The sequence below is a fragment of the Sparus aurata genome, chromosome 2 (assembly GCF_900880675.1).
Source record: "Sparus aurata chromosome 2, fSpaAur1.1, whole genome shotgun sequence".
NCBI lineage: Eukaryota > Metazoa > Chordata > Actinopteri > Spariformes > Sparidae > Sparus > Sparus aurata.
In genome coordinates this window covers 35,755,738-35,775,433 of record NC_044188.1, presented here as the reverse complement: position 1 = coordinate 35,775,433, position 19,696 = coordinate 35,755,738, and the positions used below count along the sequence as shown (strand labels likewise).

At 39.0% G+C, this 19,696-nt stretch overlaps 1 protein-coding gene across 10 annotated transcripts in view; it reads left to right on the top strand.

Annotated features, from left to right (window-relative positions):
• Nucleotides 1-19,696, top strand: part of fat3a (FAT atypical cadherin 3a) — a 417,900-nt gene that overhangs the window by 300,504 nt on the left and 97,700 nt on the right. For 6 of the 10 annotated variants that reach the window (XM_030397555.1, XM_030397539.1, XM_030397572.1 and 3 more), the window contains 4 exons: nucleotides 5,363-5,559; nucleotides 6,129-6,282; nucleotides 6,496-6,729; nucleotides 7,345-7,737. In XM_030397555.1, coding sequence (XP_030253415.1) covers nucleotides 5,363-5,559; nucleotides 6,129-6,282; nucleotides 6,496-6,729; nucleotides 7,345-7,737 — 978 coding nt within the window. The remainder of the gene's footprint in view (nucleotides 1-5,362; nucleotides 5,560-6,128; nucleotides 6,283-6,495; nucleotides 6,730-7,344; nucleotides 7,738-19,696) is intronic. The other 4 variants (XM_030397580.1, XM_030397563.1, XM_030397550.1 and 1 more) reach the window with 1 other exon arrangement.

Sequence of the window (19,696 nt, the reverse complement as noted above, 5' to 3'; positions counted from 1 at the left end):
CGGCATGGCGTCCAAACTAGCGCATTCATCTGGCGCAGAAAAAAGAAGAAACTAGATGAAGAAAAACGCTCGCTGGATAAAGGTAAGGTTTTTTTTTTCATTATGTGGTTTGGAGGGGCTAGCTAAAATGCCAAATTTTTTAGCTAGCTTAAGTGTTTGCTTTAGGAGAGGGCTAAAATAAAATGTATCTCACATGTGAAGGCCATAACACTGATTGACTGAAGTGACACCCGTTTTGGTGAGTCACAGCAGGTCCAGTTTGTTGGCATTATATTTGTAAGGGAGGGTGTGTGTGTTAGGCAGATATCTGTCATGTCTGCTGTATCCTCATCCAGTGGAGCTGCTGGTCCATCATAGACCTCCTCTGCTCTTCAATATTTGTCACATAACATTACTTTAGGATTGTTTTTATGATTAATTTATCAATTTTAGTGTTTCCTCCATTTGTAGGTCTCTAATGTGAAGTGTGCTAAACAACCCTAATGCATAAGGCCTACTGTGGATTGTTATGGACCATAGTGTCAGTGGATTATTGCTCTGAGTGGATTATTGTTAACTCTACTGAGCTAGTTGCATCTTTCTTTTCCACATTTATTAGAATATTTATTGTGACAATATAATTTGAACACATTTGCCTACATTCCTACAGTTTAGTTCTGTGTTTGATGTATTACTTTGTTTTATTCAAAAGAATCATAATAACACAAATCAAAGTCAATTTAAAGTGAACTATACTATATAGGACCGCTAGTTCTGCCTACAGAATATAAGTTAAGACCAAATCATCAGTTAAGCAAGTAGTTCACTTTGTAATACTCTGTGAAATATAAACTAAGATATTCCTTCAATATCACATAGTGCTCATCAGTCATTTATCTTTGTTTTATAACTCTTTGAAACTGCTTAAAAGTGACAACTTTGAAATTGGGTGCATGCTTTAAAGGGACACTGTGTTGTATATTGCAAGGTTTAAAATAAAAACAGTTTATGAATTTCTCCATTAGTGTAACATAACTCAATTATATAGTATGAATATTTGCTTAGGATCCGTTTTGCTTGGTAACCTGAGGAGTTTCGTCTTTGCAGGAGCAATTCTGAAGTATTTTGGAGCCGCAGAACAGGAAGCAGCACTGCCGCCTTCAGCACCAGAGATTGTCAAGCAGCTCTCATATGCTGGCAAGGACGCAGAAATTTTGAGGAGGGGCTTAGGGTAGATCTACTTAAAACACAAGACTCAGATAATACTGATAATCATCACAAAGTGGTGTGATTGTGTTATACAGTTCTGTATGGTTCCTTTAAAGTATTGTTTTTATTGTTGCATTTTTATTGTATGCTGGTTTGTGTTGGTCCTGAAGGGCTTGTGTTACATTTGAAAGGTTCCTTACTACCTCAACAGTATTATTCTTGTTAGTTTTTTTGTTTTTATTGTTTGCATATTGATATGGATGCTGGCTCATTGTGATTTTCTTTTCTAAGTAATAGCCTATTTTATTTTCTCTACAACTTTAACTTTAGTTTTGGGTGTATGTATGTTATATGTTTAATGTCAACTTAAAATAAAATAAAATTGAGGAACACTCCATCAGTTTCATTTATTGACCTATCAAGGATCCCTATTGTTTACCTTGTATTATCATTTTCTATCAGTTCAACTTACTAGTGTGGGTCAACTTAAGATATTTGATTCTAATTTGAGAGTGGTTTTCACGACTCTTGCCTGTTTTCCTCTTAAAATGTAATAGATTGTTGCATCTTTATGGATCACCCAAAAGGGTTAGGAATCTATCCATCGTAGTTTGACAGCATCTTGCATAGGGCCCCCAAAAAGACAGAAACGGCCCTGCAGAGTTGTATTTTACTCTATAAAATTGTAATCAAAGTAGAATTGTATTTCACTCCATATAGAACTAAATTCACTTAAAAGAGAACTATTTTATTCAATACATGCAAGTATTAAAGTGAACATAGAGTTGTGTTTCCCTCCATATACATGTATTTTAATGCATCCACTGCTATGATAACCTTATCTCCCCAAATGCAGAAACACACAGGAGGCAAGCAGGATTAGGAAATAAATACAAGCTTTTAATGAAAAGCTAAAAATCCACAAACCATATAATCCAAAACCAGGTGGAATGAAATACCGAAACTTAAATATGAAATACCGAAAAATATTAGGTAGCAAACAAAAGCTAAAACTAAGAAGAGCAAAATACAACACAGGAAAAACACGAGGAGTAAAGCAGAAACATGACACCAGGAACAAAAAACAGAAAACATACTAGAGGCTGACACAAGAAAATGCTCGAAGACACTGGAACAGGCTCAGGGAGGTAACACAGGCGGATGACGACGAGGAAACACAGGGTGGAAACACAGATGAACTGACAGAGACATCAGGGAGCACACAGACTAAATACACAAAGAGCTGACTGACAAAAATTACACAGGGGAACACAAAAGAATGAAGGGAAATCACACAATGGGAAGAATTGTTAAGCAATTTCAAAATGAAAGCTGCAAGCAGCGATGAACGGGCCCTTGCAGTCCACGCACGTCGGGGCATGGTGAAGTCAGGGCATGCTGCGTACCTGGCCCCATTGCCTGATTATTGTGTACGCATCTCTTAAGTGTCCGTGTTTCGGACAGCGCAGGAAGGGGTTAATTGTCATTTTCAGTGTCCAACATGTGGCGCTGTGACTATATTTGTATGTTGGCCACTGTGTTCAGGCCTGGACTCTTATGAAAGGTGAGGTTTGTCCAGATAGGAATGAGGAAGTTGTTCCTTTATGATTTGGTGGCCTACTCCAGTATTAAATAATGTACGCTGAGGTCAGAAGAACTCCACGCAATCTACATAAAATGAAAATGGACTACAGGTGAAAAATCCCTCAGACGAATTTTTGGTCAGTGGTGTTTTGATTATTGATTGGCAGTGATGCTGTCGGAGCATGTGCTCACCTTTTAGTTGCATGTCATCTTGTAGTGTATGATATGGAGAAAGAAACGTAAATGTCATGTAAATAGGATGTTTGTCTCAATTCCTATGTCTAGTAGGTGGTGCTATGGATATGACACAGTACTGATGCATGAAGGTATCCAGGGCGACATCGTATACATGTATGATGAATTTGGTGTACATGGGAAATTGTATGTTGCAGTTATAAGGACTTAATGCTTTATGGCGAAGCATTAAAGTGGACCACACCATGACACCCACCATGTTTGACGTAGGTGAAAGCTTTTAATAACTTTTCATGTTCAAGGTCTGAGGATGATACTGAGTGAATCGGGAAGTCTGTGGTGTTAAATCTGTAGGAGGAGTTTGTTAAAGTACTTGGCATGGAAATGGATCAAAATGGCCGACTTTCTGTTGGAGTGACAATTTGGTACCCAAATGTTTTTTGTGCATCTTGTCATGACACATATGCATACTTAATGTCATTTATGTATATGCACGTAGGACGTGGGGCTTGGATTTTTTATTTTCCAGGGGGCGCCATAGAGGTCCCTGGTCCCTTTGTCAGGAGGGCATTGGCAAAAATTGTACCAAGTTTCATGTTAATCCGACCTACCGATGTGGAGATATAAAATACTTTAAATTTAAAGAGCGCCACCTAATGGTAATTGGCCAAAATTTTGCACAGAGCCTTAGGGGCTCATGGGGAGGTAGCAACCTGCGTTTCATGTCATTCGGACACACCACTGTGGAGATATGCAACTCTTCCTGTTTGGAATGAAATCTGCAGGAAGTTGTGATTTAATAACTTAGTTATAAGTATTGTTTCAAATATCAAAATTATTTTGATAACTTTGTGTCAGGAGGGTCCACAAATGCTGTGTGCAAAGTTTTGTGCAAATGGGTGAAATCGCCTGGGAGGAGGTTGAAAAAGTAGGTTTGCGTCATTTTGCAAATTTGAGAAAAAAAAACGGAGGGAGAAATGGGCGTGGACTATATCAAGAGACTCAACACGATTCAGGGAACGCTTGGATATAAGGTTTTTAAATGTGCGATAAAGTATGGGAGTCATAAGGCAAAAGACACTGTCCTCAAATTATAGCGCCACCTAGTGGTTGACATTCACAATGACAATAGATTGTAAAAATTGTCGGCAGGTGTGACCTTTATTCCAAGTTTGGTGACTTTCGGGGTATGTTCAGGCAGTGAAAAATGCGATCATTTGGGACAAAAAAGTAATCACTACAAAAACAACAGGGACCTCGCAAATCGAGACCTGCCCGGGCCCTAATGATTAAAAACTGCTATTTTAGATCAGAGTAGTATTTAGACCTTTAACCCTGAATACTCTCTGGTATTGCTGAGTTCTATATAGATTTTCATTTAGATTTCCACTGGCGTTGGTAGTTGTTTACCAACAATGACAGCAACTCCCATGATTCAGTGCTACTTGAGGACTTTTTCCAATCTGTCTCTTGTTATTGAGAGACCCCTAACAGCAGAAATGACATACTGTGTGTTCAATGATAGAGAGGGTGATCAAATATATTACTTTGCTGATAGAATAGGAAATCTTCCCTGAGCAGCATTGTAATTGGTGTCTTACAACTGAAGAGAAAGGAGAGACAAAATGGGCCATTTCAACAGTACAAGGAGAGAAAGTTTAAAAGATATTGTAAATACAGAAATGTCTGATAAAAAGAGCTGACAAAATATGTGATACGTAATAATAAGATATGTGACCTTTCTCACTTCTCACTTCCAAAAGAGAATCACTTAATGTGTAGCACTGCTGCAGCAAATCAAGAGAGAATGTAGAGGGACATGTCTTCTCTTTATCTGTTCATTCATAGTATATAGTATAGTATATTATTTGTATATAGCCTGACAGAAGGGAAAATATTTAACTGCCAGAATTCCTTACTGTACATTAGCCGTGAGGATGTTTGTGCCCATGTGTTTGTGTTCCATTTGGCCAATTACTAAAGCCAGCACTCATCAGAAACTCTCTTCCCTTTGTTATCCTCCAGTGTCTGTTCTTTTCTAGTCCTCCATTTTCCTGTATGTTCATTTTATAAGAACACATCCCCTTCATTCAGCAATCAAGAGATAATTAACATTATAGTCAATTACATTACAGTGAACTTTCAGAACATCTGAAGCCTGTTCCTGCATACATGTTTGGAAGCAATGATGAAGAGGAATCCACTTTTTTTATCCCAAAACTCACTGATTTGATCAGTAAGATCAGTCATCGATTTTGTGCATGTAACACTAGTTTTATTACTACTATCATACTATTTTTTAGAAATCAGTAATAAACCTTGACTTACATGTCCAAACTGTCCTAACTGATCATGTATCTCACTAAACATGTCTCTCTGCCTGTTTGTTGTCCAGGTGGGAACTATCGTGGTGTCTTTGCACTGGGTCTGGTTCAGGGTGAATGGAAGATGTATGTGAAGTGGCCACTGGACAGGGAGGAGCGCAACCTTTACATAATCAATGTAACTGCTAGTGATGGACTCTTTGTTTCCCAAGCAACGGTGGAGGTGACAGTGTTGGACACCAATGACAACAGCCCCATTTGTAACCAGGTGAGGAATAAAACTGCATCTTGCTCTTTTGCAACCATTGGCAAATGGCAGTACTCAGTGCTGTATTTGACTCAGCTTGCTGATGATGTAAACATACATCTACTGATGCTTCTGGACACATCGTTAGTGATGTTCCTGGAATCATCTGGTGTTTGTCCAGACCCAGCCGTGGCTGATCAGAGCCCAGCTTGTATCCAGATGTCTAGCTCCTCTAACTCCATGGCTCTGCTCTTTTAAGCCATAGCCATATTGTATCTAGAACGGTTTACAAAACCCCTGCACCCAACTTCCAATGGGATATACTTTGTTCTCCATCCTGCCTGCTGACAGTTGCTGACCAGTCCTGCATATTTGGAGTCTATTCTTTTTAAAGGCCTCTGTCAAGTGGTCATCTAAGAGGACTGTTATGTGACTCTGCTATGCCCCATGTGTGCAAATTCAATCAGTTAATAATTTTGGTAGAACATCATACACTGCTGTAGCAATGTAGCAGTTGTCAAAGGTTTCATACTCTCATTTCATTCCATTGACTGGGTCTCTATATCTTTGCTGTGTATGTGTGTCTTCAGGCTGTGTACACTGCCTCTATTCCAGAGGACATCCCAGTCAGCAGTGTGCTGCTGAGGGTTGGAGCTACGGATGCAGATATAGGCATCAATGCATGGATCAAGTACTCCTTACATGGTCCTGGATCCCAGGACTTCAGCATGGATGCGGACACTGGTATGGTTTTGAAAACTCATCCATACAGTACATTTCTATTAGAAAAATACATAACCCTTTTTCAGTGAATTATGCAAATTGACACTTGACATCAGTCAAATAGGGCCAGGTCATCACATTACAAGTTCATTCACATTTATTACTGTGAATAGTTCTTACATCCCTATATGGCGCCATTTTCCAATTTTCACATTTGTTTTCTAACCTGCCCAGGTGAGGTGAAGTCATCGGCGATTCTTGACCATGAAATCACACCCAGCTACAGGCTGGTTGCCCAGGCAACTGATGGTGGTGGGCGAGGGTGCCGTGCTGAGGTGCAGCTAATAGTGACTGATGTGAATGACAACCCACCCATCTTCACTCAGTCACAGTACACTGCAAGCGTCTATGAAGACACAGCCACCAGAGCCCTGCTCACTCGAATCCAGGCCATAGACCCTGATGAAGGTGATACTAAAACTACTAGTAGTGATACTTGCTACCACTACTGCAAGTAGTGGTTCAAATGATACTATACTATACTTATTCATACAAGGCTAAGAAGTGTGTCAATTTCAGAACAACAAATGGGTTAAGGTTGTGCTATTTCAATAGTTACATTAAATTAAATCCAAAGCAGATACGAAAAAACAAGGTCATCAAGTAAAGCCAGCAAAAGTATAGGGAAATAAACATTAAATTCAGAGAATATAAAAACAAAGTGTGGTGCAAAATATATTTGAATAAATTCATTACTCCACCCCACTTCCAACAACCCATAAGCCCGATGTCATAGACTCCTTCTGGCCCACTCCTCTCTTTTTTCTGCCCAACAATGATGACAACACCACGCTAGTGCCCTTGTAGAAAAAAAATAAGTATAGGGCCAGGGGAAGGGGTAATATTCAGAAAGGGAGCATACTGACCAAAAGTTTCTCCAGGAGACCAGTATTGTGGACCTTGGTATAATTGTAGGATTGTCTGTTTCAAAAATGTAAAAAAAAAAAAGTGTCAGAAGCAGACATCACTGTGTTCATACTGAGGGCTTTAACTCTTTAATGTGTACCTCTTTCTGCTCTGCAGCAGGCCCTGGCCGTATGGTGACATACTCCCTGACTGACTCTGCAGGAGGTTCCTTCTCCATTGATAAATTCTCAGGCATTGTGGTCCTTGAACGCATTCTTGACCGTGAGGTTCAGCCCGCTTACCAAATAACAGTCCTTGCATCTGACTTGGGTTCACCGCAGCCCCTCTCCTCATTGGTCAATGTCACAATCACTGTGCTGGACATCAATGACAACCCACCTGTGTTTGAGCGCCGTGATCAACTGGCGACAGTGCCGGAAGATGTAGGAGTGGGAACAGAGGTTCTGAGAGTTTATGCTGCCAGCAAGGACATCGGAACCAACGCTGAGATCACTTACAGCATTCGATCAGGCAATGAGCATGGAAAATTCCACATCAACCCACTGACTGGTGAGTGTGCTAACCACCTCTGCAGCAGCTATCCCTCATTTTATTTATATTTGATGTACATTACTCATACCCAAGTATCTCAGATCCCTTCAGTCATATTTACTGTGAGTGCTCAATTTTTGGGTTGCTTATTTCTAATATTACCACAACATCCAAGACATATAGTTTCAAATTCCATACAAAAGATGTTTTGAGATGTTTGCTGTACTGATCATTATTTTTGCATGAACTGACAATGTGTAATATAAAAACTGCTGCTCATAGTGACGAACCAGATAAGTATCATCAACTCTGCATATCCCTTCAGTGCTGCTGAGCAACTTGGGCTCTGTTACTCAATTGTTTTGATTGTACAATCACAATGACCTTTTTCATACAATATTTCAGCCAAAACAGGCAACCATTTTCAATTTTAAAAAATTTGAGCGGCAGAGTAAATCCTGTTCACCACCATTGTTGAAACTGTTTACCCTCTGCTGCCCTTCCATCACTGAAATGAATTGAGGTGGCAAGTTACTGCGTAGCAGTGTGCAAAGAGTATGGGGCACTTTTGCCACAGACCTAATGCATCTGTGCATAGCATGTGTGCATAACATAGTATGTGTGGCAATGTAATGCCAATGGAAGATGCTTAGCTGACACAGCTTTGCACAAACTTAGTACAGCAATGTGACTTTGGTTGTGATGCCATGTCACACTGACACTGTACAAAGACTAATACTGTAGATATGAAATTTTCAGTGAAAAACCAAAAGAACAGGGAAATTACAAAGTTCCTTTGTTGAATCATGAAGGTTGGTTCAAATGATCTAAAGGTGAGCTATATTCCCCTTCTGGAAATTTGATGCAAAAGTCAGGAAAATATTAAACATTACTAAATTATGAGGAAACATTGTCGATTCCATCATAGGAAGAGTGATGTGCATTTACACCTGTAGTCCATTGCCCTGACTTGGAAATGTTAGCTGCTGTCTGTAGGGAATGACTAAACTTTTTCTGAACTAGATCAAGCTTTCCTCTGTTATCTGTTTACACACCTGATATACTGATGAACACTTATGGATAACTTTTGTTAATTTATCTACATTCATGAAGACTGTCTCCTCACTAATTCCTCTCCGCAGCTGGTCTATTCAATAAAGATAGAACTTAAAACAAAAAATCTGTGATCACATATTACAGCTGTTGTCACTGACTTTATTTAATGATCATGAAGTCCTCTGAAAAAATTAAGCTAGAGACAATCGATGGATTTCTTAGTCAGCAGTGAAAGTTTTGATCTTTTGAATTATCTTGCTTTCTCTCTCTGCCCTTTTCCTTTTTGCTGCTCTTGGTATCGTAGCTCATTTTTCTTTAATCATAGCTTTTATCAATCATAGTGCTGTAGGCCATCTAAATATATCCTTTTCCAATTCAACTTTTTCTTGTTCTTCACTCTTACTTTCCGATTTGGCTAAACTGCAAGGAGGTTATATCCTCAAATCCTAATATGAGGTATGATTGAATAGTCAAGAAAGTGAAGTCCTTCATCTTTTCCTAAACTTTTTTCCTTGACCCTTACTGTTAGGCATCCCATTGCCGTGCGGTTGTTTCTGAGGATGCTAACACTACGTTAGCTAGCGGTCTGCAAACTTGATCTCTCGAGAGGGAGTCTAACACAGTCTCACGGTGTGTTAGACCATGGATTAAACTTACACTGGAATACCCCTTAACTATTGATATAGGAGCTCTGTACACATCCATAGTCTTGCAAACAGATCTCTCTCCACTCTTCGTTTTAGATCCATGTCAGAGCTGGAAAGGGGAGACAGAGAGAGCGATTTTTTAGACCCCAGACACTGCACATTACTTTACATCATCGTCATATGGCCTTTCCATCAGGAAACTGAAGCCTTTATATCTGGTTTTGTTTGGTGGCTTTGGAGAGACCATAGGTAGATATAACAGCTTCAGTGTCCCATCTGAACAAGCTGTATGACAGCAATAGTAAGCAGTGAACATCTTCTAAATATATTATAAATTTAAATGTTTTAGGTAGGCTAAAAAATGAATGGGATAATCTTTTTAAACAGCAGAGGGCTACAACTACTTTTTACGTCATTTGTGACCGGGCAAATACGTGGCACCAGCAGGTCAAGACATTAATTTGTTGATTTACAAATCCATCATCCTGTTTAAAAATGGAGGTGTAACACACTTTCAGCATCCCTGATTCAGAAAATGAAAAAGGTAAAAGGAGCACAGAAGGCATGGCAAGAGATAAGAGTTTTTCATTCCCTTGCAAACGGTTATTTTTTTTGTACAGTTACACCCTATAGTATTAACAATATTGCTTCTGTTTGCAATGTTACTATTCATGTGATTTACAAGGCAAATTTGAATGAATTGAGCAATTGAATACCTCATTCAGAACTTGTAGTATGGTCTGGGTCTTCTCTCTTACAACTCTTCCCTTCTTCCTGATTAGCTCAATCAGCTTGCTGTGGAAAAGCAAATGTTATTACACTACACAATGGTCTGGTATGAGCGATCTTGTTTTTGACATGCATTTTTATTTGGTTTGGCAAAATTTGTTGACTTGCTCAATCATAACAGTGCATGAAAAGTGGGATTTACGTCAGTAAGCGGCACTGTAGATTGTCGTGGAAGTTTAGGTTTACGACTGCACAACACCGAAAACTGCATGTCGCGGGGTTCAGTGGGGTGGGGTGATGGCGTCATCGTTTTGGAAAGTATGGGGATTCGCTGTCCACATGAAAACAGGAGGGCTGCGTTTTTGGATATTTCCGCCCTGAGACCCATTTCAAAAAAGTACGTTTTCAGGCACTGCAATTTAGGATCCGTGTGGACGGTCGGCCAAAACGATGCCATACATTTGCATTTTTTGCAAAAGAGCGTTCTTGTCTGGACAGCCCCTAACAAGGGCAAAAGAATGAGGAAAAATTAAGCCAGCCCACACAGTCTCTGGCCAGGTGTGGTTTCGCTGCTATTCATATGCAAATTGGTGCATTTAAGCACCTCCGCGAGCTCCACATACATCATGGTTAATTTCCGTCAATAGGCGAGTTCAAGATCACGCAGCCCTGAGAACCATGGACCTATAACTAGTGAATACAGCTTTTGAGGCAGAGCACCATTCATTTTTTTTTAACAGCTTTATTTATCACTTATTTCCAAAACATACATAGTGGCAGTGCAATAATGAAATAAACAACAGGGTAAACATTACAACAATAATACTTGAAAAAACAAATATGATACAGAAAATATATACCTAAATAAAAAGAAATAAAAGGATGCGTCATGAGCAAAGAAAATTTGAATTAAAGATTACGAAGTGGGAGCACATTCTCACAGTTTTGATAGCTTTGTTGTTCTTAGCAGAAGATACTGACTTGGAATACAACTCCAGTTCTTTCATAAAAACACAAAAAAGAGGTTTTACTTTAGCAAATTTACATTTGTGGCTGTAAAACTTTGCAAGAATTATAATGAGATTAATTTAATGAAATTATTTTTCAACTGAAATGTCGCTTTTTAAGAAACCAAAAAGCACATTCTGCAAGAGGAGCTTAAAGTCACAGAAGATATTGTCTAAAATAAATCTACATATATCTTGCCACAGTTTACGGTTATATTTACATTTCCAAAACAGTTGGATAACAGTCTCAGTATGGGAGTCACAAAAGGCACAATTTAGATCTAGATCAACATATTTGAATTTGATATGATCTATGTTATAGTTACACACTAAAGGGAATTTTAAACCACTGATTTTAGAAAAAACAAAATTTGAGACACAATTCCATATTGAGTCTGTTCTTTTTTTTCAGGAATTGTTTGATCCAGTTAATCTTGAAGGTGTTGTTTAAAGAGTCAAAATCAAAAAAATGTAGCCCCCATTCTCATACGTGTTTATGACAACAATTTTTTTTATGTAGTGCATTTTATTTTTCCATAAAAATTTAAACAACAACTGATTTATGCATTTGATGGTTTATTGTCAATATGTAATGAGAGGGCAGCGTAAGTAAGTCTAGATGTTCCTTCTGCTTTTGTTATTAACGTTTAACCTCTTAAAGATAGATCTCTTAGAAGTCAAAGATTAAATCTTTTTTGAGCTTTTTCTATAAGCTGGGTAAAATTTAAAGCATTTCTAGCTTTCTGATCTTTAGTGATGAAGATTCCTAAATATGTTATTGTATCTTTGACAGGGATGTTTGGTATTGAGCGAGTAGCAGAGTCTTTCACTGCCATTAACTCACATTTGTTTACATTTAGGTATAGTCCGGAGGCTTTAGAGAACACATTGATGATGTTTAGAGCATGAGGTATCGGAGTAGAGTCTATTAAAAAAATAGTCGTATCATCTGCAAGCTGACAGATAACGATTTCTCATTCTGCAACTGTGATGCCTTTCAGAGCGCTTGATTTAATATGAATAGCTGGGTTCAGTTGAGTTGGGTGACAAGTAGGAAGAGGTAGGGAGAGATAGGGCAACCTTGCCGGATTCCTCATTTAATGTCTTAACAGGGAGTCATGCCAGAGCTCAATTTAATAGAACAGTTACTATTAGCATATAAGGTTCGAATGGCTTTGCTAAAGAAATGCCCTAAACCAAATTTTTCCAAAGAAATAAAAATAAACTGATGTTTAACTGAATCAAAGGCTTTGTAGAAATCTAAGAAAAACTGTTATCAGTGATTAATTCAGAATAATCTAAATCTACATCTAAATCTAAAACCAATCTGATGTTATTAGATATGTGTCTATTATTCATGAATCCAGACTATGATTCGTCTATGACAGTATCCAAACCTAGTTGAAGCCTTTTGGCAAAAGCAATTGCTATCACCTTATAATCATTGTTTAAAAGACAAATGGGGCACCAGTTATCAATAAGCAGTACATCCGTTCTGGGTTTCGGAATAAGTGCGATTAAGCCTTGTGTTAGAGATCCCCCATCACTAACACAAGGCTTAATCACACTTATTATCTATTTATCTATTATCTATTATCTACCTATACTTTCTGTGAAGACCTTCAGTAAGAATGGGGCTAGTTGTTCCACAAAAGCTCTGTAAAATTCAGATGTAAACCTGTCCACGCTGGGAGACTTGTTATGTTTGAGGCTATTGATAGAGTCAATTATTTACTGTAATATCAAAGGAGCATCACATATATCTCTCTCAGTAATATTATTCACCTCAATAGAATCTAAAAAGGCAGATGCACTCCTTTCACAATATTGTTAGGAGTAGAGGGATTGTACCTTTTCTTTCTTTTCTTGAGAGATCTAAGAGGTGTGGTTAAGCGGTGCTGAGGTTGAGATGACCTCACTTGGAGAGGTGTGTGGCTTTCGCCCCTGGAATCAAGAAAAAGAGACTCACCTGTGTGTGTGGGGGGCAAGGGCTGTGTTGTCGCCTGAGTAAGCGCCACGCTGAAGACGCTGTCTGAAGACGAGATGCACTTTACCCTCCTGAGAACCAGCCTGGTGCCTGAAGACCCGTCCACCATCATTCTTTTAAAAACTTTGAACTGAAAACCAAAGACGGAGCTCGCCGCTCCTGAGAGAGCACAGGTCTGAGCTCTAACTCCGGTAGCTCGACCCACCTCCTCACTTTTCTCTCGGGGAAAACCAGTCCATCTCCACTCTGCTTCTTTCCCTCGTTCTTTCTCCTTTTCTCACACTCCAGGTTAGCACTAGCATGTGTTACTTTTACTTAAATCTCCCTAGACCCGACTAGTCCGTAAGAAATTGAGAGGTATATAACTTGCTATAGAAAATTGAACAGTGTGTAGCAATTAGCTTGGGTTATCACATATAGTATTATCAATTTTAAGTTGCTGGATAGAATTAGTTTTGGAATGAGATTTTTCCAACCTGAAAAATAGGCAGAATTTTGTTCTCCCTCTTTCATCCATTTTTTCCTTGACCTAATAAAGGCACCCTTTGCTTTAAGCATATAAGTTGTTAAGCTTACTTTGATATTCAGTGAGAGTTTGTTTTTCATCTGTAGAGAGACAATCCGGGGGCTTTTGACAAAGGGAGGTTGTGGTAGATACTATCTCGTCTTCCTCTGAACTTTTCAGTTTGGCTAGATAGGAACTCAATCTCCTTAAGTACTTAGCAATTTGAAATTTGATAAGTTCCCACTTGATACAATATTTATTAACAATTTGAGCCCCAATCCAATATTTCTGAATAAGTCTTCTAACTCCAGCTTTTACATCTTCATAAATTAAAATTGAACTATTTAATTTCCAATATGAAGAACAGTTATGACAAGCAGAGGAGAATAGAGGGATGATAATATGTATAGCTTTATGTTAATGGTGTAGCCAGAATTTGTGTTGTATTCTCTTTAAGACATCTGGACATCAGCCAATAATCAATCCTAGATTGGGATGATCCCGTCTTGTTAGACCATGTGTATACTAGGGATAGGCGATATGGACTAAAAAATGTCACACCGATAATTTCTGGTATCCATCACGGTAACGATAAAAATTATGATAAATAAACACCAATTCAGCCTAATCTTTTTGACTATAAATCTATCACCAAAATAATAATAAAGGGTACTAAACTACATCAATTAAGTTCAAGTAGTACATCTGTACTGCAAAAATGTAGTGAGTGACACCAAACGCATGTATAAAGTAAAGGGACAGTAAGATAATTACTCACCAGCAGCAATGTCCAGGTTATGCCCGAAGCAGGACAGCCTTGTTCACTGGTTCAGGGCGACTGCTATGACCACGTTAGCTCCACAGTTTATGGTCAGGCACACCAGTTTGGCCTCGTCCAGTTTCCATTCCTTCAGAAATTGCTTCAAACCGCTTGCAATTTTTTCACCTGTGTGGTCACCCAGGAAAAAACTCATCTGAAGGCAACAGCTGTTCAAACTCCAATCACCTGTTATGTAGTAAACGGTAAAGCTAATATACGGCTCAGTTGCTCAGCTACTCCACATGTCTGTGGCTGAAGCAAAAGACTCCACTGTAGACAGCATTGTTTGTAACCCATCACGGCACTCTTCGTACATCCAGGCAAGGCTGTCTTGGAAAAATACTTAATTGAGGGCATCTTGTACCTAGCATCCATTTTATGGATCATTCGTTTGAATCCTGCCTTCTCAGCAGTTTGGAGTGGTAACATAACTTTCGTCAGGCCAAAACGCCACTGCCTCTGTTAATCCTTTCCACCATTTGCTTTGATGGTCATACGGTGTGGAATGAGCAAATGCATCTGCGAGTCTCTTCCGAGTTGTTGTTGGTTTCTTACCCAAGGCTTTGGATGAAGTTGACGCTGCTTCTGCGTCCTTGCGCATTTTTTAGGCTATCTTCATATTCTGGTTTGTGCTTGTGTTTCAGGTGGTTGAACAAATTAGTGCTGTTACTGTCCTTTTGTAGACACTATTTGTTTGCAAAACTTGCACGTTGTAAATTGCTGCTCCACGTCAGACTTTTTAAAAACCAAACCAGTTCCAGATAATGGAGCTGGAGCTTCTTTTAGGAACAAGCTCCTCGCTGCCTGGCATATCTGCTCTGCCTTCCGCCATTGTTGTCAATATTCTACACGTGCAAGAGTGTTGCGCACTTACATACGTCATCAACGGGAATTTATCGTTTTTATCGTGGGATGACATATTCTTACCATGAGAGATGTTATTGATGATATATCGTACCGATAACATATAGCACATTCCGAGTGTATACTCTGTCAGTCAGAAATCTTTCTCAAGATCAAATCTTTGCATGAAGAGCTTTAAATAGCAGCTTACATTATTGTTTTGTCTTGATGGCCATCTATCTAATACATCATCAAAAGCAACGTTAAAATCTCTGCTAATTAAAAGATAGGCGCTAGGGAACTTTTGTTCTATGGTGTCAAACAAGATCTCATTCTCTACTTTACTGTTATATCCATAAACATTAGTGACAATCCAAATAATCCTGTTAAAGTCCACCACTTGACATACAAAATGACCATTAACATCAATAACTGAGTGCAGCACCTGTAAAGTTGCACTTCAGAGTGCCCACACCTGCTGAATGTTCTGACTCGTGTGATAGCCAGATATTGTTTCCCCACTGTGACCTCCAGAAAATAACCTCATTTGCTGTGGAATGTGTCTCTTGAAAAAATCGAAAATCTGCTTTAAATCATTCAGCATATAAAAACAAAGCTTTGCATTTCCCACTATCCCTTAACTCCTGGCATTTAACTAGGCAAAAGATAAAGACATTTTGAAATACAAAGAACTAAATAAGCAATAGACAATTAGGTCGCAAGTAACTTACCACAAACTAATATAGTATCATCAAGAGCTGTACCATAAACAGTCACAATTGTGTGAATTTTAAAACAAAAGTGATGTAGCCTTTAAGCCTCTTTAGTGTATGTGAACATAAAGATGAGCAGGAAAAGGAAAAGTTAACAATTGGGCTTCATCACAGCTTGGGAGGGATGTAATGCTTGTGAATTGTTCAAGCCCTTCTTTAGGCACTTGTGGTCAGAAAACAGGAACAAGATGAAGAAGTCCATAGGTGCTGCTTTCCTTTTGAAAAAAACAAAAACAAAACAACAAACAACAAACAAACCAAGCAAACAAAAGCAGCTCCATACTTGAGCGTGTGTGCTTAACTAGATAACAAATAGTCTCTTCTCATATTGAAGATTAAGTCAACAAAAGGAGCCCAGATGCACTGGTCTAATAATAAACATAAAGCAGCTCCATTCTTGATCTTTTGTGTTCATTTGGATAACAGTCTCTTCTCGTATTGTAGATCATGTCAACAAAAGGAGCCCAAATGCACTGGCCTGATAATAAACACACATTCACAGTTCGATAAAAGTGCATTCAGAGTAGTAAAGAGAGAGAGAAAAAAAAAATTAAATAAAAATAATAAAAAATAAAGTGCCTTGGATTCTTACCACATAAGGAAGAAGAACTAATTTTTGGTTTAAGTATAGATTACCTTCATAGCAGATTTAACAGTTTCATATTTTCATGGTGAAGGGAGGATCTCCTTGTACTCAGTAAAACCACGACCTCCAACAAAGAAAGCCATTTTTCCTTCCTTTCGGGCAGCTTCTACTGCTGGCCACAGCCACAGCCAGACAGCTGCCCTATGAACCCAGGACGAAAACTGAATCATGATGCTTCTGGGCTCCTTCGCATTCTTTGTACCAAGGCGATGGGTGGTGTCAATCACTTCTGGTAGCTGTTTTTTATCCTCTGGTAAGATGGCCTGACAGATTTTTATCACTTGCATCCGTATCAGATGGTTCTCTACTGTCTCCGGTATGCCGTTGAGCCGCAGATTCCAGCAACGAGACTATCTTTCCAGGTCTGTGATTCAAACTCGACATTTTCCACGTTTGTTTTTGACAAACTAAAAAAGGACACGCTCGAACGCTTCTTGGTCAAAGGCAGTCTCTCGATAAAAAGTTATTCAGCGTTGAATTAGTTTGGTAGCAGAGCCTGATTCAGAGAGTGTGTTCACAGCGCCATCTTGGCCCCATCTCGGAGCATCATTCATTCCGATGAAAGTTGTTCAGTGGCGCACATAGGCATAAACTCTTAACTTGAGTCGTTAGGGGAAGGGGCCAAAACGGCGCCACTGTAAGACGCTTCTTCTATGCGCTGCCGAAGATTTTTTAATTCAAAGCTTGAATTCGCCTGCCTAAGACCAAGAAACATGCAAATTGTTTTTCTGACGTAAAAAATAATTTTGAGGCCTGTTGTTGAAACTGACACCCTTTGTCTTGTTTTTTCGTGGACTTTCTCTGTTGGACTCTGCCTACAAAGAGCTAACGCAGTTGTTAACCGTTGACGTTGTTTGTTTGCTTGCTAGCTCGGTGTCCAACCATTGTCTGTTAAAAAGGCTCCAACTGCTAAATAACTGGTTCTGCTGACATGACGTCTACTCTGGAGGATGAGGAAACGGCAATTGAAGAGTTAGCAGAGAGTCTTAAACGGTGCCATACCTATGCCAAACCACCTGTGGAGGCTGAAACTTCTCCGAGCAGTAGCCCACAGAAAAACACTTTGCGTCGTGAGCTGAGGTCGGAGCCCTCCAACGCTGTCCTGCTGGAGGCCATTAACAAGCTCACTGAGTTGCAGCACAGCTTCAGGTAAAAGCTGTAATTCATAGAGAAGTCCATAGAGAGCAATTTTAAGAGTATTCAAATGCTCTTTACTTCAGTGCAAGCTGCGGAGGAGAAGCTGGTTGACCTGGCATCCAGAGTGCATCCCCTGGAGCTCCAGATTAAATCTTTGTCTGCTGAAAATAAGAAATTGGTGGAAAAAATGAATGACAGGGATGTGTACTCCAGGCGCTGGAACTTGAAGGTATATGGGATTCCTGAGGCTGAGGGCGAAAATATGAAAATTATGGTGATTGAGATATTCTCCCGTGTCTCACCTGGTCTCGCCAACTTTCTTCAGAAGACGGTGGATTTTACCCACAGACTGGGACCACGGCTGAGGAGGGAGGGACAGCATCCACCGCGCCGCATCATAGTTCGCTTTTCGTACCGAACTCACTGGGATCAAGTTTGGGCGGTCTCAAAAAATTCTGAGGTCCTTAAGCAGAAGAATGTGAAGATATCAGAGGACTTAACTCAGCAAGTCAGGGAGGCGAGAGCGAAGCTATGGCCGCTGGTGGAGGAGGCGAAGCAGAACAAGAGAGCAGGCTTCAGTGGCCCTTTTGCTATTATTGGTGGTAAAAAGATCTCTGTGGAGGACTTGACATGAGGTATTTGCATGAGTAGGTGTTTGATTGTGAAAAATGTGGGTTATATAATAAGCTGCATACTTTCTGAATCTTACATTCTCTTGATATTTTTGCCCCCTTTTCTCAATATACAACATGTTTTTTTACTTGTTAAATAAGGATAGCGTTCACTTCTTTTACTTGCTCATATGCTTTTGAGAGCACTTGCATTTATATTTTTCTGACCAAAGATGTTTCTAGAGATTTAAACTTCTGTATTTGTTCATAAGAGGTAATACAGTTTACATGGGTCAGTTTCTAAAATTGTTAACTTTGAGTACAGTTTTTGGTTTGTGAATTCAGGTTTTGCACATTTCTCAACCTTTAGTAGAAACTACTGTTTAAGTAACAGTTAATCAGTGTATTGTGTCGTGGGTGTATACGTATGTTCGATATTAATTTTTCATGTTTTCATTTTTCGAGTTCTAACTAAAAGAAAGGCTTTACTTTTATTTTGTTATTAAAATAAGGATTTTTTTTTTTTTACAGGAGACTCATTCTTCTTCAAAAGATGAAGCATTCTGGTGCAACCAGTGGGGAGGAAAAGCTATATTTTATCACAGTACTTATTTTTCAGGAGGTGTATTAATTTGATTCAATCCTAAATTTAATGGCGAGACCCTATATAAAGAGACTTCTGATGTGGGTAGATAGTTTTGGCAGTAATTAAATCTGGGGATAACATATTTATTTTGGTAAACATTTATGGATTTAATGTAAGGAATTTCACACTCCTTAGTTTTTTGTCTGACCAAATTCTGCAAGTAAGAAACAAATTTCCGTCATCTGTAGTCGTTGGCGGTGACTTTATTGAGGCTCCAAACTTATGTACAGACAGATACTCTGCAAGTGGCAATCAAGATAATTTCAACCCTCTTATATATGATATTTGTAGTAAACTTTCATTATTAGACACTCTGAGAATTTTACACCCACATGAAACAAACCTCTTTACCTGGTTTAAAGCAGATCTCAACCAAAAATCTCGGTTAGACTTGTAGCTTATTTCGGACAATTTGCCTCTTTGGTCCAAACATGTAATATCACTGCTGCTCCCTTAACCGACCACTCTGGAATAGATATCTCTATCTCAAACTCAAATTCTCCTTATCGCAGAAAACTTGGATTCTGGAAATTAAATGCTTTCTTTCTACAACAATCAGATTATCGGTTG